Source organism: Muntiacus reevesi, chromosome 4 (assembly GCF_963930625.1).
Source record: "Muntiacus reevesi chromosome 4, mMunRee1.1, whole genome shotgun sequence".
NCBI classification, from domain to species: Eukaryota; Metazoa; Chordata; class Mammalia; order Artiodactyla; family Cervidae; genus Muntiacus; species Muntiacus reevesi.
The window spans coordinates 148,256,153-148,277,944 of NC_089252.1; the positions used below are offsets into that span (position 1 = coordinate 148,256,153).

Genomic DNA, 21,792 nt, shown 5'->3' on the forward strand with positions numbered 1-21,792 from the left:
CCCTAGGTTGGGAAGATTCCCTGGAGAAGGGAAAGGCTACCCACTCCAGTATTCTGGTCTGGAGAATTCCATAGACTGTGTGTTCCATGAGGTCACAAAAAGTTGGACATGACTGAGCAACTTTCTTATACTAGTATTTGGAATTTTGTTTGATATGTTAAAGTTAAGGTAAGAACCAGACTATGTATGAATTCTTGGAGAATGGTACCTTTTAGAAAACTCTTATTCCTCAATATTTTATTACCAGTACACAGATCAGTGATCTTTTAAACTGATGTCTTAAAATCACTGAGTGATAAATGGGAGGAAATTGAAAATATACAACAGCTCTGAGATTTCTCTGTTATATAAAGCTTAGTTTCTCAGGGATCAGGAGCATCAGCATCATCTGAGAGCTTATGAGAAATACAGAATCTCAAGCTTTACCCCATACCTACTGAATCAGAATCTATAGTTTAAAAAGTTTCCAGGTGATCTATATACACATTAAGATTTGAGGATCACTGTTAATAAAGCAGTCTTTCTCAGTAGGAAGCCATTACTAATTTGGATAAGACTGTTCTTTGATGTGTTCAGAATGTTTAGCATCCCAAACCTCTGGACACTTAATACCTGTAGCATCTGACTCCAGTAATCATTTTGATAACTGATTATATATCTCCACATTTACAGACTTGTGCTGGGGTACAGGAGCACCCCTGATTAAGAACTGTCCTGTTATCAAAAGGATCAAAACCAGGTTGATTTTGTCAGCTGCTTTGTTGTGTGATACACTGGCTTTGAGAAGAGGATATTCTAGATACATATTACCTTGTAATGAGCATTCTTTGAACTAAGTTGTTAACAAATATTTTCACATTTTTTCCCCTTGAAGCCTTAGTCATTTCATCAGATTGTCTATGTGTCTTCCTTTCTTACTAGTATGCAGTTTATTATATATATATGTATATTTAATTATATTGTTCTGAAATGTGTCTTAATCTTGTCTAATTGTGTATGTTTCCTAGTGTCAATCTTTATTGCATTTTATTGTTAAAAAATATGGCTAAAAAATCTTTTTGTTTTGTTTAGATTTTACCTTCCAGGCAAGGAAATTTGGACCGGTCTTATACTTGTTCTACAAGAAGTGCAGCTTATAGTCCAAACTATTATTCAGGTATGACACATTACTTGGAGTCAAGGCATTCCTACCTTTCAGTCTTCTTAGTAAATCGTTTGTGTTTACTGTCTCTAAAAGTGAAAACATTGTCAAAAGCAAAATGGTGTTTTCTCCATTAAAACATCATTTTAGTAAGCTATTTGTGGTTGCTATAATACTTCACTAATCTAGTCTCAGCCAAACATTTTTTAAGGGGAAATTGTTTTTTTGGAATCAGTTCTCCTACTTGCCTATTATGCCATTGTGAAAAGCAGTACAACTCTGATTTTGGATTTTTTTTTTTTTTTTTAAATATGTGTATGTAATGTGATGGATACTTGTTTTGTACTGATTTAAAGCACAGAGCTAGCCTATTTGTATTTGGCTTAAAACCGTAAATTCTGAAAACTTATTTCTACCCAAGCTTGTCCCTCCTTTAGGGCAGGAAATGTTCACTACATGTTTCTGTCTAGCACCTGCCACAGCCATGCTTGCATTTTCAAGGGCTTGCCTTTTCAACTTGTGATCCATAACAGAAATAAGCATTCTCTAGGCTATTCCTGGCCCCTGGCCTGCCTTACTTTTCATCTGCCCCCTTCTTAAGGTTTGGATTTCCAATGATCTGGCTCTGTCTTAGGAAACTTATGAGTTTTTTTTATTGGTTAGCCTCCTGGCAGCATGACCCAGGAAGATTGTAGTGGTCTTCCAAAGTTTTTCACTCCTCATGCTTTCATCTCCTCACCTGACCAAAGTATGGGAATATTAGCCATACCATTGAACTTGTTTCAGTGGGATTTTTATAAGGATAAAATGAGATAATAAATATGAAATGCAAATAATAATTATTGTTATTTGGCTTCCTCAGGATTCTTTGTCAGCAAGATGAGATCTCCTCCCCTAAAAAGACGTTAGTATGATGCTCTTTGAGATTTATATTATATTTAAATATCATTTAGTGGGTGGTACTTTACCTTGGGCACTGGATTTTCTCTCCCAGGGTGGGAAATGGTCTCCACATAGTATGTGCTTAATTGTCTAGAAAAATCAGTTAATTTTTTCAGAAAGTAACTCTGCCGTCATTGTTGTTGAAGAGTTCTTTCTGATGAGCAGAGAGCCTGAAATCTGGCTTCATAGGTCATTAGTATTAATATTATGAATAGGACAGTTGAGTGGATAATGAAATCAGATCATTAATATTTTCATTTGAACTCAAGCTATATATGCTTGCAATTTTGTTTCCAGGTTTACCATTGGACAGAATATTTGGTTTCAGTTTAAAGTAATTACCTTTAATATTAATTACATTTAATAAACAACATTATATAAAAAATTATACTCAAATTATATTCAATATCTCCTGGCTAACTCAATTCTTACTTAATTCTGTGGTCATTTCTGTTTTTTTGTCAGTATATATCCATGTACACATTGTATGATTCAAAAGATACGATCTTTTGTTAACCCAGTTTTTTAAAAAATTTTCTGCTTACCTGTTACTCTTCATATTTACCTTTTTCTGTTGGTTTCTGATAACCCATAGAATTTATATACACATTCACAGTCCTTTACGTCCAATCCCAAAATTCCAAAGCCTCTGAAAACCAAAAATTTTTATCGTGATTTGTTTGACATCAAGACTGAGCTGTATTCTTTTCTTAGCAAAAAACTACATGAATTGATATTTAACTATTTATGTTTTGCTTTTTAAAAAATCTCTGTAAATATGAATATTTACATATTTCACTATAGATATATTGATTTGTTTGATAACAAGGTGCTGCTTCAGGTTATACTTAGAAGCACTGCATAGTACATGCCAGATTATCTTTGTAAAATTTCAAAAATTTTTTTAGATGTAGAAATACAACTGAATCCAAGGGGCTGTGATTTAGGATAATGGGCATGTGTCTTCATTTCCTTCATTTTCTTTCTGGTTTAGGTCCCCTTCATCTTCATTGTTTTTAGCTATTATAAATACATAACTTAAAAACATTTGTTTTTAGCTTTTTTCTTTTAAATTTCAGTAGACCCTTGATATTCACAAAGGATATTTCTGAGATCATCTCAGGTCCCTATATTCTTGACTTGCTGGCTTTCTACTCAATTACATGATTCTTGAAGGTTATTTTTCTATGTTTGTCCTTACACCACAAGTTGATCCCTGTGTCAGAGTTTTTGTCTCTCACTTGAAAGGCCATTTTTTTTTTAGGAAAAGAAAAAAATTCGTAACAGTTACTTTAAATGTGATGATGACTAGAGAATATTAACAATGAGTAATGAAACCATATTGAATGGGGATGCTGAGCCATTAGATTCATTCTCTAAATTAAAACCTGAAGCAGAGGATTCAGATTTATGCCTCTGCCAAATTTAATCTAATCTGTGACCAAACAAATTTATGGTGTTGTACAGACCGCTAAGGCTGCTGTCTGACAATTAGAAATTTAAATTTGTGAATGTCAAAGATCTGTATACTTTTTTTCTTATACTGAAGACTGTAATTCAAATCTTTTTACCGTGTACTTTTTTTTTTTACTTTGTTATCTTGCTACACCCATTCTTGTTTATTGCCAGTCCTGCAGAATATTGTTTCTGCTATATCCTTTTCTTTTCTGAAAATTTCCACATTAATTTCTGTGGTCATTCACCTTGATTTGATTGGGCTAGACATGGGTCCTCAGTTTACTTGCCTTAGTCTCCTCATTATGACTGTATTGGTTTTTCTCTCTTCTTTTATCTTATCATCTACTTCTCCACTAAAGTGAAAACAAACAGGAAAACCTCAAACTAGGATCTAGAGTCTACAGCTTCCCATTTACACTTTACTGAATCTGCCTCTCTGTATCAAGCTTTTAAAATATTTCCAAGATCAGACCATTTAAAATGCTGATTTTTTTTTAAAAAGCTGATTTTAAAAGAAAAATTTAGAAAGAGAAAACGCATCATTTTCACTTTAATAACTTATTATTGACCAGACGTAAAGACCTTTTGATTTTACTAAGAGCACAATTGGAAAACAAAACATTCACAACCTTAAATAAAAGTAGCTTAAGATGAAAAGAAATGATTTCGCTCATGCTTAGAATCATCATCAATGTCTTATCTTTGTAAAATATGTTAAATTAGGTTGCCAAATGATATTTAGTAGGTAAGGTGAATTGAAGCATCCTGTATTCATAAAAACTAAATAAACCTGAAACTTAACAGGAGCAACTGATGGTTACTTTCATAGTAAATGATTGCCTGACACACTTTTTTTTTAATATGAAGTTTCACTGTGTCCATAAAAATACTGCCTGTCTCTATAGAAAATGTGTATAGAAAAGTAGAAAAATACCCGTAATTCCATCACCAAATTAAAATTTTGGTGTATTCCCCTATAGTGCTGTGTGTGTACACACACACATAGGTAATCTTATTTGCAATCTGACTTCTTAATGATGACAGAATACTAAAAGAGTGCAGCCTCCTGTTGGTGGTCCCTCTGTAGCTTTGCTTGATCACATCAGCAATAGAGCCCTGTTCAGTAATTTCACTGAGTGATTCTGGTGAAATAGATTGCTTGATCCTGTGCTTTTTCCTTTAATTTTAAAGCCAGAAAACCTGTGGCATCTGTTAGATGCCATCGAAGAGGCTACTCTGGTTTATCCTTGGTCTCAAATTTGCATTTTTTGGTAGACTTATTCCTCAAGTAGACATCTCAAGTTAGATCATTCCCTAATCAAATTTTAGCAAAAAGTATGAGAAACAGATTTCTATCATTATTACTTTGCTTAAAGATAATGATTTTCTGGTTCTTTAATGAAACTCATTTTCATTAACCTCATGTCTCTGTTTTTACAGTAGTAGTAATAGATGTCAAGTCAAGCATAGTTGTTGACTGCAGAGGGGAAAAGTTGTAATTCATTATGAAAATAAATTTAATTATTAGATTAGGTCATATATTGGTATAGTAATGGTAGTACTTAATATCACCCTTGACTGTTTCTTTTATTTCTCTTATTTACCCTCAATTCTGATAATCCTGATCAGCTTCAAAAAAATCCACAATACAAAACTAGTATTTTTGTCAGTTGCCTTACTTTTTAAATAAAAGTATCAAAAGCTACATTAAGTAATTTAAACAGCAGATACATAATATTGTGCAAAATTCTATAGTAATATGCTTTGAAAGAGGATCTTCAAGTGATGTGGGCATTAGACAAAAATTCTGGAAGTAGAGAATTACATTTTCATCTTTCCACTGGTGCACCTCAGTCACATAGGCTAACATCTGAACTTATTTTGAAGGTGCTGTTTTAAATTGTCCCATCCTGCTGATAGACTGAAAGTTTTTTATCACCCCAGTTTGTAAGCCACAAGTCATAAAATTGAAATAATAGGTAATCCTCACTTAGTCTGACTGCAGTAACAAGTATCTGAGTTTTGATATGTTTGATCATAACATTCAGTGATTGAAGTTATCATACCAGAACCAAATGCATATGATGAGTCATTCCTGCCATAAGCCGGCCAGAATAAGCAGCAATTAGGTTATCTCTGCTCTTAGAGCCCCAGAGTCGTGAACATGGTAATTAAAAACAGAGTGACACCAGCTGCTTATTAAACAATAACTGTTGTTCATTTGAATTACAATTCTCCTTGGCCCTCCACCTGCTTTCTTACTGGTCTGGCCTACCTTCTTTCAGGCCCAGGCCTGGGAGTGCTTGCAAGATATAGTTGGGGTAAAATGTTGACTTTTGGTGGACACCACGGAGTCACATTGATGCAGATAAGGCACATGGCTGTGGCAGGATTCAGCTCCTTCATCAATTTTCAGGTTAGTATGGCTGAATCACTTATAGTTTGTAGAAGTTCCCTTACTGCAGACTTTGCTGGCAGTTGAGACTGGTATCTTTCTTCCATGAGAGACATGGTGATATGCCACATTACTTTGGAATACAATGTTGGACATGGTTGCAGTCGTATGGAGAACCACTGTAGGTATTTGTTTAATTTATTCAAACTTTTATTCTTCTAGACAACACTTCCTCAGACAGTTTTATTGGCTCAGGAGACGTAAGAACCTTTGGCCAGAGTGCAAATGGCCAGTGGAGAAATTCCTCTCCGGTATCAGGTTCAACTTTACAAAAATCAAGAAACAGCCGAAGTCTTTACCTCGAAACCCGAAAGACCTCAAGGTAAGTATTCTGGCTGCTTAGTTCACAAGCACTTTCTCCATTATAAGGGAAAATGGCCCTAGGATAGTTGTTACTTTGGCACTTTTAAGAAGTAACACCATTTTTTAACTTTGAACCGTAGTGCATACGTGTGCATGCTAAGTCACTTCAGTCATGTCTGACTCTTTGTGAACCTATGAACTGTAGCCCACCAGGCTTCTCTGTCCTTGGGATTCTCCAGGCAAGAATTCTGGACTGGGTTGCCATGCCGTCCTTCAGAGGATCTTTCCAACCCTGGGGTTGAACCTGAATCACTTACATCTTCTGCATGGCAAGCAGGTTCTTTACTACTAGTACAAAGATGTGAACAAATTCATTTTGTACTTTCAACTTTTAATTTATTTGGTGCTGAATTTTGATGACAGCCAAAGTGAAAATGGATCAATTTCTGCAACTTTAATAGCAAAGAAACCACATTTTACAGACTTCTGACATGAGCAGAGACCTGACTTCAACCAAAGCAGCCTTTTACTTTGGTCCACTATTTCTATTAAATAATAGATGCATAAAGAACTTCATCATAGTTAACCTAACTTAGAAGCCCTGCTTATTCCCTCACCAAATTTATACTGATTATTAAAGGCAGATGAAGTTTGGCTTAGAAACTTTCAATACTTTATGAAACCTCAAATACTTGATGTTGGTAAATTTTTTATATGGTATTTATCATTTCTTAATTACTCTGGTGATAGATTTTAGACATGTAGTATCATTTAGTTTCTTGTTTAGTCAAAGCTAAGCTTTCTGGTGTTGATTGAAACCAATCAGGTAGTTTTTATTTTATGATTATTAGCACATGACCTCTGGAAACATGTGTGAGTACCCCTAGGAATTGTCTTCCCTACTTCTTAATATTTAAAAAAATTATAAAATAATTCATTAATATAAAAAATAATTCATTAATACAGTTGCATTATAAAAATTAAAACATTGCCAATAAAGCCAAAAATTCCTTAACCCCTACTCACAGTCTTACTCCCTTCCTCTTCATGTGTTTCCTTCCATATCTTTTCCTGTGTTCATTTCTCTTTCACTCTGTCCTACTTAGATATAGATGATACATATGCTATGTAATACTATAGAATGTATAATGTATTGACTTCATTAAAGATATTCTGTATGCATCATTTGGCAAGTTGCTTTTTTTACCCAAGAATGCCATACTGCTATTTTTTAAAATAATGTTATTATAGAAACAGGGCACATGCTTTGTACAAAATTGGAAAATACAGATAAGCACAAAATAAGCAATAAAAACATCATATTCCCACCAATCAGTGATCACCTTTGTAATGTCTTACATTAATATATATATCCTTCCAGATATTTTCCTCGGTTTACACTCATTTTTTTCCAACAATGAGTTCATACTGTGCATGCTCCTCTGTAATCTTTTTCAGTCAGTCGTCATCTCCTTTTTCATTCAGTAAATTTTATCTTGTACACTGAATAAATTATATTTAAATTTTCCTAGTTGACCCAAAATTATCCTTTACAACTAGTTTGTCCAAACCAGTGTACAGTCTAGAATTCTATCAGTAGTTATCCCCCTTTAGTTTCTTACAGGCTTGAATAGCACTCGCTTTTCTTTATAGTTCCACCATGTGTTATAATTATTTTTTAAGTAGATAAATTAAGATTTTTGTTGGAGTTTCAGTATCAAGTTCTCAAAAATTAATAGAATGAATATACTGAGAAGTAGAAGGATATAGCAGACCTGAAAAGTGCTATGAACCCATTCAACATAATTAAGATTTATACAATTTTCACATGGTAGTAGGATACAATTCTATTCGAGTTCCCATAGACTATAAACTAGGAGACACTGTATACATATATATATATATATATTATATATATATATATATGTATCCAGGGACATAAGATTAGGTGCAAAAGTTTCATGGTCTAAAAGTGTTGAAGTCATATAGAGTCTGTTCTCGTATCACTATGGAATTATGTTAGAAATCAATATCAAAAGATATTTGAAAATAACCCACATATTTTCAGGTACAATGTGACATTTACCAAGAGAGTTCTTCAATTTAGCCGTTGAAAGCCTCAATAAAGTTAGAGGGTGATTGCAGAGAAGAAAGCACTTAAATGGGAAATTAGTATCAAAATGAGGAATTAGTATTAAAGATACTTTAAACAAAATCCCATGTATTTGGAAATTAAATGCCCATTTTTTAATGATGAGTATATCTAAGAAGCCATAACAAGGAAAATTAGAAAATATTTTGTGATAGCATAAAAATGAAAAGAGAATTTACCAGAATTTATTGCATGCAGCTGATGTTGCTCAATGCAGTTGAATACAACGTAGAGTCTTGAATAAGACTATGAAAGCAAATAGTGGACACTAGCATAACATTTTGTGAAATTTGAACAAAATCTGTAATTAATAATACTCTTATCATTTGTTAATTTATTGTTTTTTTTTTTACAACATAGCATTTTTTTATATTATCAGAATTGGATTAGAAGTTTCAAGCCTCATTCACATTTTTTAAAAAATCACTAAGATAATAAATTTTCTAGACTTTCAGCAGTAATATTAGATCCCAACATACATGGAACTATATCAAAGTTTTCAGACTGTAAGTTAGAAATCTAGCATTCTGTTCATTCTAAGTCAAACAATTACGGAATCAAAATATCATAAATTCTTTTAGCTAGGCAAAAACTCATAAATCTTCTAAAATATGCATATTATGCATGCTGTGTGTGTATATTTATATATGTATATATATATATATATATGTATACCAAAAGCTTTTCTACTACAGAATAACACCCCTTTTTTATGACATGTTTTTCTGCATAATTTTTACCTTTTGGATTTGACAGCTTGTTTCCTCATAGTATCATTATTTTGTCCTTTCTCCTGCATGTATTTTATAAACTAGATTTTTTGCTTGAATAAAAGCTGATACTGTGTTACATCACATTAAAAAACCTACAACCATATTGTTAGTGATGCTGGGTTGACCTCTGGATTAGAGTGATAAAACTGGTCCTGAGTTGTTAGGTTTTCTTCCCCCCTTTGATTAAAATGTCACCTAAATGATGTTACTTTGGCATTTTATGAATGACCAGTTTCAAATCAACCTAAGGGTTATTAATATTAAATGATAGTCCTTATCTGATAATTTTTTAATTGAGTTATAATTGATATAATGACATTGTATTAGTGTCAGGTGTGCAGCATAATGATGCAATATTTGTATATATTATGAAATAATCACCACAATAAGTTAACACCCATCATCATACAGAAAGATCTACTCTATTAATCACTTTCAAAATATGGTATTATTAACTACAGTCACCATGCTGTATATTACATCCCCACGACTTACTTATTTTGTCACTGAAAGTTTGTACCTTTTGACCCCCTTTGACCTGATAATAATTTTATTAGAGTTAATGAAATAGTATTTTTCTGATTTTATCATTTCTTTTGTACTAATTAATTGGCACTCTGCTATAAGGGAGAGCTTTTTTTGTCATTAGTTAGGGCTGTTTGGTTACCCTCTGGGAAGGCAGAGTATGTGATAATATCTTTCTTTTCTGTTACCAGTTTTCAAAGTTTAGCCACTTCATGTGGTTCAGATCAATTCAGATGAATTCAATCCATGGCAATCGTTATTCTTCTAATGCTTACATTCTCACAACGTTGGCCAGTGGGAGCTCCTTCACACTTCCATCTGTGTGTGATTCAACCTCGGTTGTTGGTAGCTCCCTTGCTTTCTGGCATTGCAGGATGCCCTCATACTGTTTCTTTAGGTAAAAGAATCTTTGCGTTCAAACACACACACACACACACTCTAGGAAGAATAAATACAAAAGACACTGTGGGGAATCCATTATATCCTTACCAAGCAAACTGTATTGTCCTTGCCATCTTTTCCTGGCTGCCCCATCCTAAGAAAAGAATCTTGTTCCTGAGTTTCTAAGTTCTTTCTCCTTTCCCCACTCCATCAAGGATAGAAATCATCAGAGTTTGAAAGAGTTAGAGTATATGTACATTTTTATTTTCTTTAGACCTAATCTGATTTCATTTGGATTCAGACCACATGTATTGATTTAAAAAGTTCATTTCAATAAATTCAGCTTAGTTAGCTATGTACATTATTCATCCTCAGCAGGAAGAAAATTATATGAGTGCAAGTAGCTATGCTGGGTGATAGTAGATGAACACATAGGAAATAACTATAAATTATTAACCTAACCTTAGAGATAAAACTGGGTTTTGAGTCCACAAAAATATTTTTATTGTCAGTTTTCTGCATTATTTGAAGCAGATATGGCACTAAGAAACAACTCCTCCAAAGAGGTAAGCAGAGAGGCCAGAAGTCACAGTGATGCAGCCTCATAATAAGCCTTCTGGTTGTTTTTAGTGATAGATGGGAGCCCTCTGTTGGCCTTTTAGGAAACTTTAAAATTCAATTGAAAAACTCATTTGAGCTTCAGCTTTATTCATCTTTGCATATATAATCTGAAAATATTTTCCTCCAAAAGGCTGGAAGAGGGCCTGCAGGGAATAAAGAGAAAATGTGTGCATACTAACGTGCCTTGAACCCAGATTTTCTGAAGAAGTCTAATCCAGCGTGCTTCCTGTCATAGATGGCGAAACTAAGAAAATTTTAGGTGTTTGATAATTATATAGTTTGGCAGTTTAAGACTTCATAAATGGCAGAACTTGAGACAGCAACTCATGTATCATTTCCTGTGTATTTCCCTCACAAGGTGCATCTGTCATTCTACCTGTTAATTTTTTGTTTCTATTATTTCTTGAAAGTGGAAATAATCACTTGCTTAGAGTTTCATGTCTTTTCTTACAAACTTTTTTTTTTTTAGTGGATTATCAAACAATTTTACAGGAAAGTCAAACCATCACTGCCACGTGTCTGCATATGAAAAATCTTTTCCTATTAAACCTGTTTCAAGTCCATCTTGGAGTGGTTCATGTCGTCGAAATCTTTTGAGCCCCAAGAAAACTCAGAGACGACATATTAGCACAGCAGAAGAGGTAAGGAAAAGCTGCTAAAAGTTAAACTTGCCCTACCTTCAGCTATTTGTTCCCTCTGACTTAGATGTTTATTAACCATTGCATTTACTTAACCGTTACTGTGTGTTTTTTTTTCTTGATTACTCTTTGAGTGCTGTCATCTTTTCTAAAAAGATTAAGGAGATAATTTAGCAGTATTTTTCTTACCATCTTCTGTTCCTGTTGGATAGCAGACTTAATCCTCAGTATTATCTGAGTGGCTTCTCGTACATCAGACTATCTCTTTTCTCTTTTGGACCCTTTGTAAAACTCTAGCTTCATGTAGCAAAACTGTTAACCTTGCTGGATTTGATAAAATACCTGTCTGCCCTTCTTACCAGGATAACCTTTCCTCAATATAAAACAAAAATCAAGAAGACACTTAAACAATTTACATCTTTTCATTATGAGTAAAATCTTTGAGATCATAAACTTTCTTCACAAAAAAGATGTGTTGACACTGTGTTGTTATAGTCATTCAGTAAACCTAAAGGAAAAAATCATTTCTGTAAATATAATTTATACAGTAAGGAAATGTACTTATACCTGTTCAATTAAATATTATGCATCTAGTCAGCTTTGAACTCTTTGCTGTGGAGATACAAATGAATAATAATGGCCTCACACTTAGATAGCATTAGATTTTCTAGTGTGCTTTCCACATATATTACTGTTTTGAATTCTTTTAATCTGTGAAATAGGTAGAGATGAGGTAATAACCCCATTTTAGAAGGTTGGAAAGTAAAGGTCGGAAGTCACACAACTAAAAAACGGTCAGCCTGCAACTCAGTTCTGCATGAGTCCAGTGTGGTGTGATTTCTGGTACACAACATGGTGATGTGGTTCCTGCCCATTAAGAGCTTCCAGAGCCTAAAGTCAAGAATACAGTGTTATATGCTAAACAGTTATGTAATTTGGTGGTAAAGATCTCTTAAGTGGCAAAACTTGATTATTTGTGACATGGTTAGTTAAAAATGCTGTATGTTTTTTGGTTTTAAATTTGTATTGAATCTACAGTATTCACAGAGGGTGACAAAACTAGTGCATCACCAGGGAGAAGGATAGACAAAACTGGCAACAGTTGCCTTTGGTGATAGCTGAGCAACAGCTATTTCTTTTTCACTGTACCATTTGTAACATTGAATTTAGTACCATCAGTTACTGCATATATACTTTTTTTTAAATTACTGGAGTTGTAGGCGTTGCACTTCTGCTAGAGCCTAGGCAGTCTGCAGATACGGAGAGACTTGTGGGGAAAGAGTGACAGTATGGCAGCGGGACGCAGGCCTCCCAGACCCCTCCTCACCCCCCGTGGCGGCTGGAGTATCCTTCACACTGTGTGCATTGTAAGCCCACGCCATCACCCACTAGGAACCAGTATTTGGGACAACTCAGCCCCTCCTCTCCTTTCACCTTCGCTTCCAACCTGAGGACTTGGGCTGACCAAATACTTTCATCCTTCCAGTTTATCCTCCAGGCCACAGGCTGGGTCAATGGAGGATGGGAGGCTGATTTCTCTTTCCTTCTACGGTGTCAAGAAGATGCCAAGGCTTGAACCTGTCCTATGGAATAAAAGTTGCAGAAAATTTTACCTCAGTTGTTTTTAGGCCTATTCTCTGCTGTGAAAAGCAAGGTACTTGTAGTATAGAAATAGGAAGTAGTCTGTATTATATGAATAAGATAAAATATTGGACCAAACTTAATTAAATGAAACTCTCAACAGATTATTTAGATGTTTAGTCTTAGGTGTTACAGATAATACAGATTAAAATATTACTTTTTTCCCACTGAAGTAAGATTATTGATGGGAGCTTATCAGTTCAGTTCAGTCACTCAGTCATGTCCTTCTCTCTGACCCCACGGACTGCAGCACACCAGGCTTCTCTGTCCATCACCAACTCCCAGAGCCTACTCAAACTCGTTCATTGAGTCGTGATGCCATCCAACCATCTCATCCTCTGTCATCTCCTTTTCCTCCTTCCTTCAATCTTTCCCAGCATCAGGGTCTTTTCAAATGAGTCAGTTTTTCACATCAGGTGGCCAAAGTATTGGATCATCAGCTTCAGCATCAGTCCTTCCAGTGAATATTCAGGACTTATTTCCTTTAAGATGAACTGGTTGGATCTCCTTGCTGTAAACTTATAAACTGGAGGAAAAGTTATTTTCCATGGAAATATTGGGATCTCCAAGGGAGGTACTGTTGCTTATGTTTAAAGAAGGAGAATTGTGTATACTCTTATGTCTGGAGTTGTCTGACATCTTCAGGAATATGAAGCCATCTATAGAATGAACATGTCACCACTGTACTGTTCAATCTTACAACAGGGATTTGAAGATAATACACAAGGAAGAGGAATTTGGAAATATGCATGTGGTGGCTGTACTACCACTTGGCTGATGGCTTATTCAAGGGCAACATTAAAGAACAATATTATCTAATTAATAGTAACCTCTAGCCATGTGTGCTGTTTAAGTTAATTTAAATAAAATAAAAATGTAGTTTCTCAGTCACATTAGCCACATTTCAGGTACTCATTAGCCATACATGGCTAGTGGCTACCATATTGGATAGTGCAGATTAGGAACATTTCCATGATCACAGAATGTTCTCTTAGTACTGTTACAGAGGATGTGAGTTTCTGTTTGGGAAAGAAAAAATACTAAAAAAAAAAAAAATAGAAATGTTAAATGGCAATAACACAGGTAGCTTCTTTTCAGTTATATGTTGCTTCCAGACATGCTTCTGTGCTACATGTTAAGCAGCATTTTAAGATGTTGGGCTGCCTTACAGATGACACTGGTGGGTTCATTCTTTTTGTTTTGTTTTTTTTCTTAAGAAAAACATACTTTACTAATTAAATTTATTAAACTTTCTTTGGTCATGTATTAGATTTATAACATAACATTAGCCAACTTCCTTTGCTCTAACATTTTACCCAATTATAGCTTCCTTTCCTCTTAATTTCTTAATTTGCTCACTCAATAGAAAACGGTTTAGCAAGTAATATTGTTCACTCGCTAAGTTGTGTCCAACTCTTTGCAACCCCATGAACTGCAGGACATCAGGCTTCTCTGTCCATCACTACCTCCTTGAGTTTGCTCAGACTCATGTCCGTTGAGTCAGTGATGCCATCCATCTCATCCTCTGTTGCCTCCTTCTCCTCTTGCCCTAAATTTTTCCCGGAATCAGGGTCTTTCTAATGAGTCAGCTCCTCACATCAGGCAGCCAAGTATTGGTGCTTCAGCATTAGGCGTTCCAGTGAATATTCAGGCCAGATTTCCTGTAGGATTGACTGGTTTGATCTCCTTGCTGTCCAAGGGAATCTCAAGAGTCTTCTCCAGCACCACTATTCCAAAGCATCAGTTCTTTGGCATTCAGCCTTCTTTATGGTCCAGCTCTCATATCCGGACATAACTACAGGAAAAAACATAGTTTTGACTCTATGGACCATTGTTGCCAAAGTAATGTCTTTGCTTTTTAATGCACTGTTTAGGTTTGTCATAGCTTTTCTTCCAAGGAGCAAGCATCTGTTAAATCATAAATAAGTTTAAACTGAAAGTATGGGGCTTGAAGAGATCTCAGATAATTGTTTGAAGTAGAGAACTTTTTTTTTAATATGTTGTTTAGGTTTGTCATAGCTTTTCTTCTAAGGGGCAAGTGTCTGTTAAACCATAATCAGTTTAAACTGAAAGTATGGGGCTTGAAGAGATCTCAGATAATTTGGAGTATTAGGCATTTATTTCTGTTCATTTTTTTTGTTGTCTAATGACTGTGAGGTTGTTCAGACTCAGGCAGAAGCTTTTCTTTGAAGATATATTTATTGAAGAAAATGATTGGTTGGGGAATTTTGCGTGTGTTAAATTATTCTTAACAGTCAACTTTGTGTTGAATTAATCTAGATTTGTTATAATTTGCATTAGATGAGTCACTTAATGGCACGTTGGTTCTTCATGTTTTATTTATAAGTATAAAAATGTATTCCAAGAAAACATTTTTTATGTGATAGGAGGGAGGAGGGAAATGTTTCTAACTTTCTATGGTTTAATTCTTTTTTAAAAATTTGTATTGAAGTAATTGTGATTTACAATATTGTGTTAGTTTCAGGTGTACAGCAAAGTGATTCAGTTATACATATATTTATTCTTTTTTCAGATTTTTTTCTCATATAGGTTATCACAGAATATTGAGTAGCGTTCTCTGTGCTGTACAGTAGGTCCTTGCTTGTTGTATGTCTTGTAATTGTAGTACATATATATTAGTCTCAAGCTGATTTATTCCTCCCCCTACTTTTCCCCTTTTGTTTGTAGTATTTAGGGTACCACAAAGATCCTTTCTATCTCATCTATTCTTGGTGTTCTCTTGAGGTCTTTTAAGTGATGGGGATAATTCTTTGCCTTCCCTTCATATGCAGAGTAGCCTCTTACACCAATGCATCTGCTTTACTTTTCTTCCTGTAGTAAGATAATACAGTCAGAGCTTTTTAAGATGTAGTTTGTTGGGACAGTGGAAGTGAACTAAAATGATTGAGTTAATATCCATGATTCAGGTGTAGTTCTCTACTTCTGATTTCCCTTCCCTCCCTCCATTTTACCACCCTTGAAAACAACATATTGTTAACCCCATAGTGTTGCGGATTAGGTTATGTGGTATAGTGGGAAAGTGGCGTCAAGATTTATATTGAGGCATATTCAGAATTTTAGTCATAAAGTGCCAGATAGCACAGCTTTCTTGTATATAGATCACAGTTGAGTTAGTTGACAAAGATCTCTCTTACACCCTGATAATCTGTAATGATGCTTCTTTCTTTCAATTATGTACTTGAAGAATTTTCATAATAGCAAATTTATGTTTTAATAAGGGCTTCCCTGGTGGCTCAGATGGTAAAGAATCCTCCTGCAATGCGGGAGACCTGGGTTTGATCCCTGGGTTGGGAAGATCCTGGAGAAGGGAACAGCTATCCATTCCAGTATTCTGGCTTGGAGAATTCCATGGACAGAGGAGCCTGGCAGGCTACAGTCCATGGGGTTGCAAGGAGTCGGATAAAGAAGCATTTATTTTAATTATGATTTTTAATTATAAAAATATAAAGACAGTCTCTTCACAAACACTAAAAAAAAAAAGAGGACTACCATCATCTTGAATATATTAAGGTCTAAGGAGTAAGATAATGGTGTTTATTTTCTTCATAGAGAGCATTACAAATTTGTTCCTTCTCTTGGTTCTATTTTCCCACCAAATGCTCAACTACTTCTTTCTTTTGTGATCACTCAACTATTCAGATTTAAGGATAACTCTTATAAGGGGTAGTCAAGTTGTTCAGTGCAAGGTGTATCTTGTTAGATCGGTAACATTATACTGACAATGTAACTGAAATTTACTATGTACCAAAAATGGATTGAAGAAGAAAAAATTTAGTGTCTCTTTACCTTTGCCTGGATCATTGCTTTATTCACTGTGCTTGTAACAAACTTTTGTAATTGAATGAAATGCTTATGTGCCTATTGAAATGTCACAGTGTAGGATGTTGCTAGCACTGGCACGAAGTGTAAGATTATTTTGTGAAGATTGATGGTTGTATTAAACTGTATATAAGATTTTTTTAAATCCTGGGGCATGTTATTTAATGAATGCAGCCCATTACTTCAGGGGATCTGTGCAGAGTAGGTACATGATTACAGTTACAAGTTCTCATATAAACTGGTTCTCTGCTAAATGGCCTCATTTCTCACTGTTGTTCTCCTGATTCACACTGACCTTACTATTCCTTGAACACAAGCATATTCCTGTCTGAGGCCCTTTGCATTTGTTCTGCCAGTACGTGGACTACTCTTTATAAATTTCTATGACTGATTTATTCCTTTGATTTAGGTTTCTGTGGAAATATCACCTTTTTAGAGAAGTCTTATCTGTTCTTGCTGTTCTTCCTCCATCACTTTCTCTTCTCTTCAATTTTCTTCATACTACTTTTTTGTTTGTCAGTCCTTCAACTTTAATGTAACCTCCCAAGGCACAGGCTATTTTATTCAGTGCAGCATCTCTAGTGACTGGAGCGTAGTAGGTGTTTAGGTCGGTAAGTGAACTATGCTGTGGAATATATGCTTTTCCCTAAATTCAGTATTGGAACTTCATGGAAAAAAAAGAGTAAATAAAAGTTGCCAATGAAAACCGTCTCTGGAAAATATTTACACTCTGAAAAATTGGGTAGACTATGAAGCAGCGCTGCTCTTGACTGTTCGGTCACTTCCCTGTGAGTTTTCTAACAGGTGTCAGGAGTCAAGGACTTTGTTGGAGTCATGCTTAGAGGTCCTCATTTTTTTTTTAATGTTTTATTTCTGGGACAATCAGTGATGCGAAAATGGCCTTCTAGTTTCATATCCTACAGTTTCTGTGTGCTGCTGTTTACATATATGCCCCATAGTTTTCCAAAATATACTATCGAATATTTGCTTCACTCACTTCTCTTATATGTGCTTTATGATTTTGTAGAATATTATTAATGAACCATAATTCTTAATTATTGTCAGGACACTGCCAGAGCTTTAAGAGAGCTCTGGGAGTCTAGATATTATTTAGAGAAACATTGCCTCATTCAATGTATTTAAGATTTTTTTTCTTCTTTTAAAGACAGTTAAAGAGGAAGAACGAGAGATTTACAGACAGCTGCTGCAGATGGTCACAGGGAAGCAGTTCTGTATAGCCAAACCCACCACACATTTTCCTTTACACCTGTGAGTCACAGAAACATATTTCAAATGAATTTTATTCTGCATTTTGTTGTTGGATGTTGAAATTGTTTTCTTTTCTTGCTAGGTCTCGATGTCTTAGTTCCAGTAAGAATACTTTGAAAGACCCATTGTTTAAAAATGGAAACTCTTGTGCAACTCAGATCATTGGCTCTGATACTTCTTCATCTGGATCTGCCAGCATTTTAACTGCCCAGGAACAATTGTCCCACAGTGTGTTTTCCTTATCGTCTTACACCCCAGATGCTGGTACATTTGGATCCAAAGATTCTGATCCTGTGCATCAGCCCGAACATGACCACTCTCTTTCACATCAGCCAGATAACTTACCAGCTTCAAATACAGAATCTGAAGGTAAAAATGGAATTGTATAGCTATAGTTTCAATAACCAATTAACGGTTTATTGGATCTATGAGAATTGTATAAATTATAGGCAAGGTAGTAATACACATGTAACTTAATTAAGATACAAGATACCTTAAATACATTTAATTTAGTTAGCCATGCCATGAGTAAATAAAACATATAAGTAGCTTACTTTTTTCTTACATGGAGAGGCAAATGATTTCATATAATATTTAAAAGTTTAACTTCCTCAACAGTCTTGTGTCAGAGTATATTAAGCCCACTTACTTTAGTACTTTCTCTGTTTCTAGTACTTTACAATGAAAATTAAGTACTCTGAAGTTCTAGGAGTTTTGAAATATCAATTAAGAATTGAAGTAAAAGTTCTTAAATAAGCAGTACTTACAAAACCTGTGTGGTAGGTTTATGCATTTTGGAATGGTTGTCAGTAAGTTTTGAAAACAGAATTTTCTGTCTAACTTTCAGCTAACCAAAATATTTAGTCTCTTGGAATTTCAGTTAATTAAAGATTTTGCTATGATAGTTTTTTGTTTGTTTGCTTAGTTTCCCCCTCCTTAGGTATGTATTATGTGTGTATTTATGGTATATATTTAGGTATATAACTTAAAACAAGTGTTTTAATCTATTCCTCACTTTCTTAAAAGTCTCACTTGGGGATAAAAATTGTTGGTGTCATCATTATATGGCTACACAAATTCACAAAAACTTTGTGAAGTGATTTACTGAGAACTATTATTAAAAGCCTTTAATTTCAGAAGCATTTATTTTATGTCAGATGCTTAAATACAGCTAAACTGGAACAAACATACAGTACTGAATGGTTTAGTTACTTCCTTATCCCATTAAATATTCTAAATGAGATTCTAATCATAGTGATTTAGAAAGACATGATTCCTACCTTTATCAATAGAAAATAAATGCTAGAATATTGTACTGTTTGGACTCTGCTGCTTCTCACATAGCTGTTGCTTTCTTTCTTTCTGCCTTCCCCCTCTTCCCTTTCTCCTTCCCCTTCCCTCTTGCACCTTGTTCAGTCTCATACTGGTTCATGAACTAAAGACTTTTGTGAAATCTTGGCACGTTCTTATTTCTCAGGAATAGAAGGAAAAAGTACAGGGAACAAGCACAGCCCAGGAGAAGATGCTAAAGGGCATATATACTTTTTTTTTTTTTACTTTATTTATGAGACAGGCTCTTCACTAAGCCCTATTTGTGGCTCAGTGAAAATGGACCTGCCTGTCTTTCTCTTCCATCTTGCCTTTATCCTTATGCTGTGTTGTTTTTATGGAAATAGAATATAACAAAGTATGGTAACTTAAGCTGCAGACATCTAGAAGGTACAGCCATGAGGAATTTTGTTAATGATAGGCTCTTGTGTTTTTTGTTTAGGATCAGACTCTGTGATTTTACTCAAAGTGAAAGACTCCCAGATTCCAACTCCCAGGTAAACTTTGGTTAAAGGACGTTCTTAACATTGTTTTCCCTCTCTTTAATCATGATTTCTTCACTAAGAGTTAAGTAATATAAAACAGCCTCAACTCAGACCTCTCTTATGTGTTGTTTGAATTACTTCAATAACTACTTAATTGATCTTTTTTCCTCCAACCTGCAATTTATTCTTCATGCCATTTTCCACCATGTTCTCTAACCCATTCTTTGCCTTGTTTGTTAGTCCATCTTCAATTCTACTGAGTGAACTTTCTAAAGTGCTTATCTAATCATTCATTAAACCCCCTCAAGAGTGGCTGATAAGATGTGGAATCAAGCCCGAACTCCTAGTATAGTATTCAGCACTCTTCCTTCACATGCCTTGCTTCCTGTCATACATTTTTCTTTAACAAGTATTTATTGATAGCCTAGGGGTGCAGGTACTGGTACAGACATTAGAAATAATAGCAGTTAACAAAATGAAGTTCCTACTCTGAAGAAATTTACATCCTAATTGTACCGAAAAGACCTTGATGCTGGAAAAGGTTGAGTGCAAGAAGACAAGGGGGGGACAGAGGATGAAATGGTTGGATAGCATCACCTTATCAGTGGACATGAATTTGACCTATAACTCTGGGAGATAGTGAAGGACAGGGAAGCCTGGCACACTGCAGTCCGTGGACTTGCAAAGAGTTGGCCATGACTTAGTGACTAAACAGCAACAAAGGAGAGGGATGGGGGACAAATAATAGCAAATAATCAAATATACATATACCTGGTGGTGATAAGTACTATGAAGAAAAATAAAACAGGATAATACATAAACTGGGGATTGGGAGTGCTATTTATCTAGATGGTCATGGCGAGTTTCTGCTAAGCTGACATTTGAGGAGAGAGACAGTGGAGGTGAGAGGAGGAGCCATGTGCAAAATACTGGATTCTTTCATGTGTTTGTTATATGCTAACTTACAAGATGATAGGCATTTTCATACTTTCACATGAATATGTGAAGTGTTTCTTCTGCCTGGTATGTTCCCCCTCTCCTCCTTCAACTTGTCTATCAGGCAGTAGTCTTTTTCTTATCTTTTAAGTCTCAGTTCAGATGTGATCTTCTGTATGAAATTTAACCCCTCTGAGAGGTACCAAGTATTTCTTCCTCTGTAATCCAGTAGGTTACTGTTAATACTTAGATTACTATATCTGCTATATTGGGCCTTAGCAATCAGTTGCTAGGATAATAATAGTATCAATTTTTCATTGAGATGATTAGGGATAATAAGATTTCTTTCTCAATTCCCCTATATCTTTGCAATTTCCCAGTATGTTCTAAACTTTTAGATATTTAAAGTGTTCTCAAAAAAAAAAAGTATTCTCTAGTTAGTATAGTTTCTCAAGGAGACTTTACAGTTTAGATTCTTTAGTTTTGGGGTGTTTTTTTTGAGTTAAGACCTGGGTTCTGATCTTGCCTCTTCTAGGCTTCATGTAACTTTGAACAAGTTGCTCTTCTAAACCTCAGTTTCCTTATCAATAAAATGCCAGTATTAACACTATTGAATTGTTGTGAAGGTAAACTTAATAGATAAAACACTTATAAAAGTGTTTTACATGTATGCACAAAAATAGGTGTTCTTTCTTGGGAAAAAGTTGATTTCAGATAATGAGTGCTGTCAGTTTTTCTTTACTGAATCTGTCTTTCCTTTATGGAGAATTTCTTCTGCTGATGACTGAACAGTGAGATGGATGAAAAGTAGTCTTGGGTGAGGCCCATTGGATGATGCTGTCTGTCAAAGTTGGAGCCTGCTCTCTGAAGGCTTGGTTGATTGGCTCTTTATTCTTAATCATC

At 34.9% G+C, this 21,792-nt stretch overlaps 1 protein-coding gene across 4 annotated transcripts in view; it reads left to right on the forward strand.

Moving 5' to 3' along the window:
* The window catches only part of SENP1 (SUMO specific peptidase 1), a 50,384-nt gene that overhangs the window by 6,813 nt on the left and 21,779 nt on the right, over positions 1 to 21,792 (forward strand). For 3 of the 4 annotated variants that reach the window (XM_065934534.1, XM_065934537.1, XM_065934538.1), the window contains exons 4-10: positions 1,072 to 1,156; positions 2,004 to 2,045; positions 6,159 to 6,318; positions 11,221 to 11,392; positions 18,036 to 18,139; positions 18,222 to 18,508; positions 19,911 to 19,965. In XM_065934534.1, the coding sequence (XP_065790606.1) occupies positions 1,072 to 1,156; positions 2,004 to 2,045; positions 6,159 to 6,318; positions 11,221 to 11,392; positions 18,036 to 18,139; positions 18,222 to 18,508; positions 19,911 to 19,965 (905 nt within the window). The remainder of the gene's footprint in view (positions 1 to 1,071; positions 1,157 to 2,003; positions 2,046 to 6,158; positions 6,319 to 11,220; positions 11,393 to 18,035; positions 18,140 to 18,221; positions 18,509 to 19,910; positions 19,966 to 21,792) is intronic. The other variant, XM_065934535.1, reaches the window with a different exon arrangement.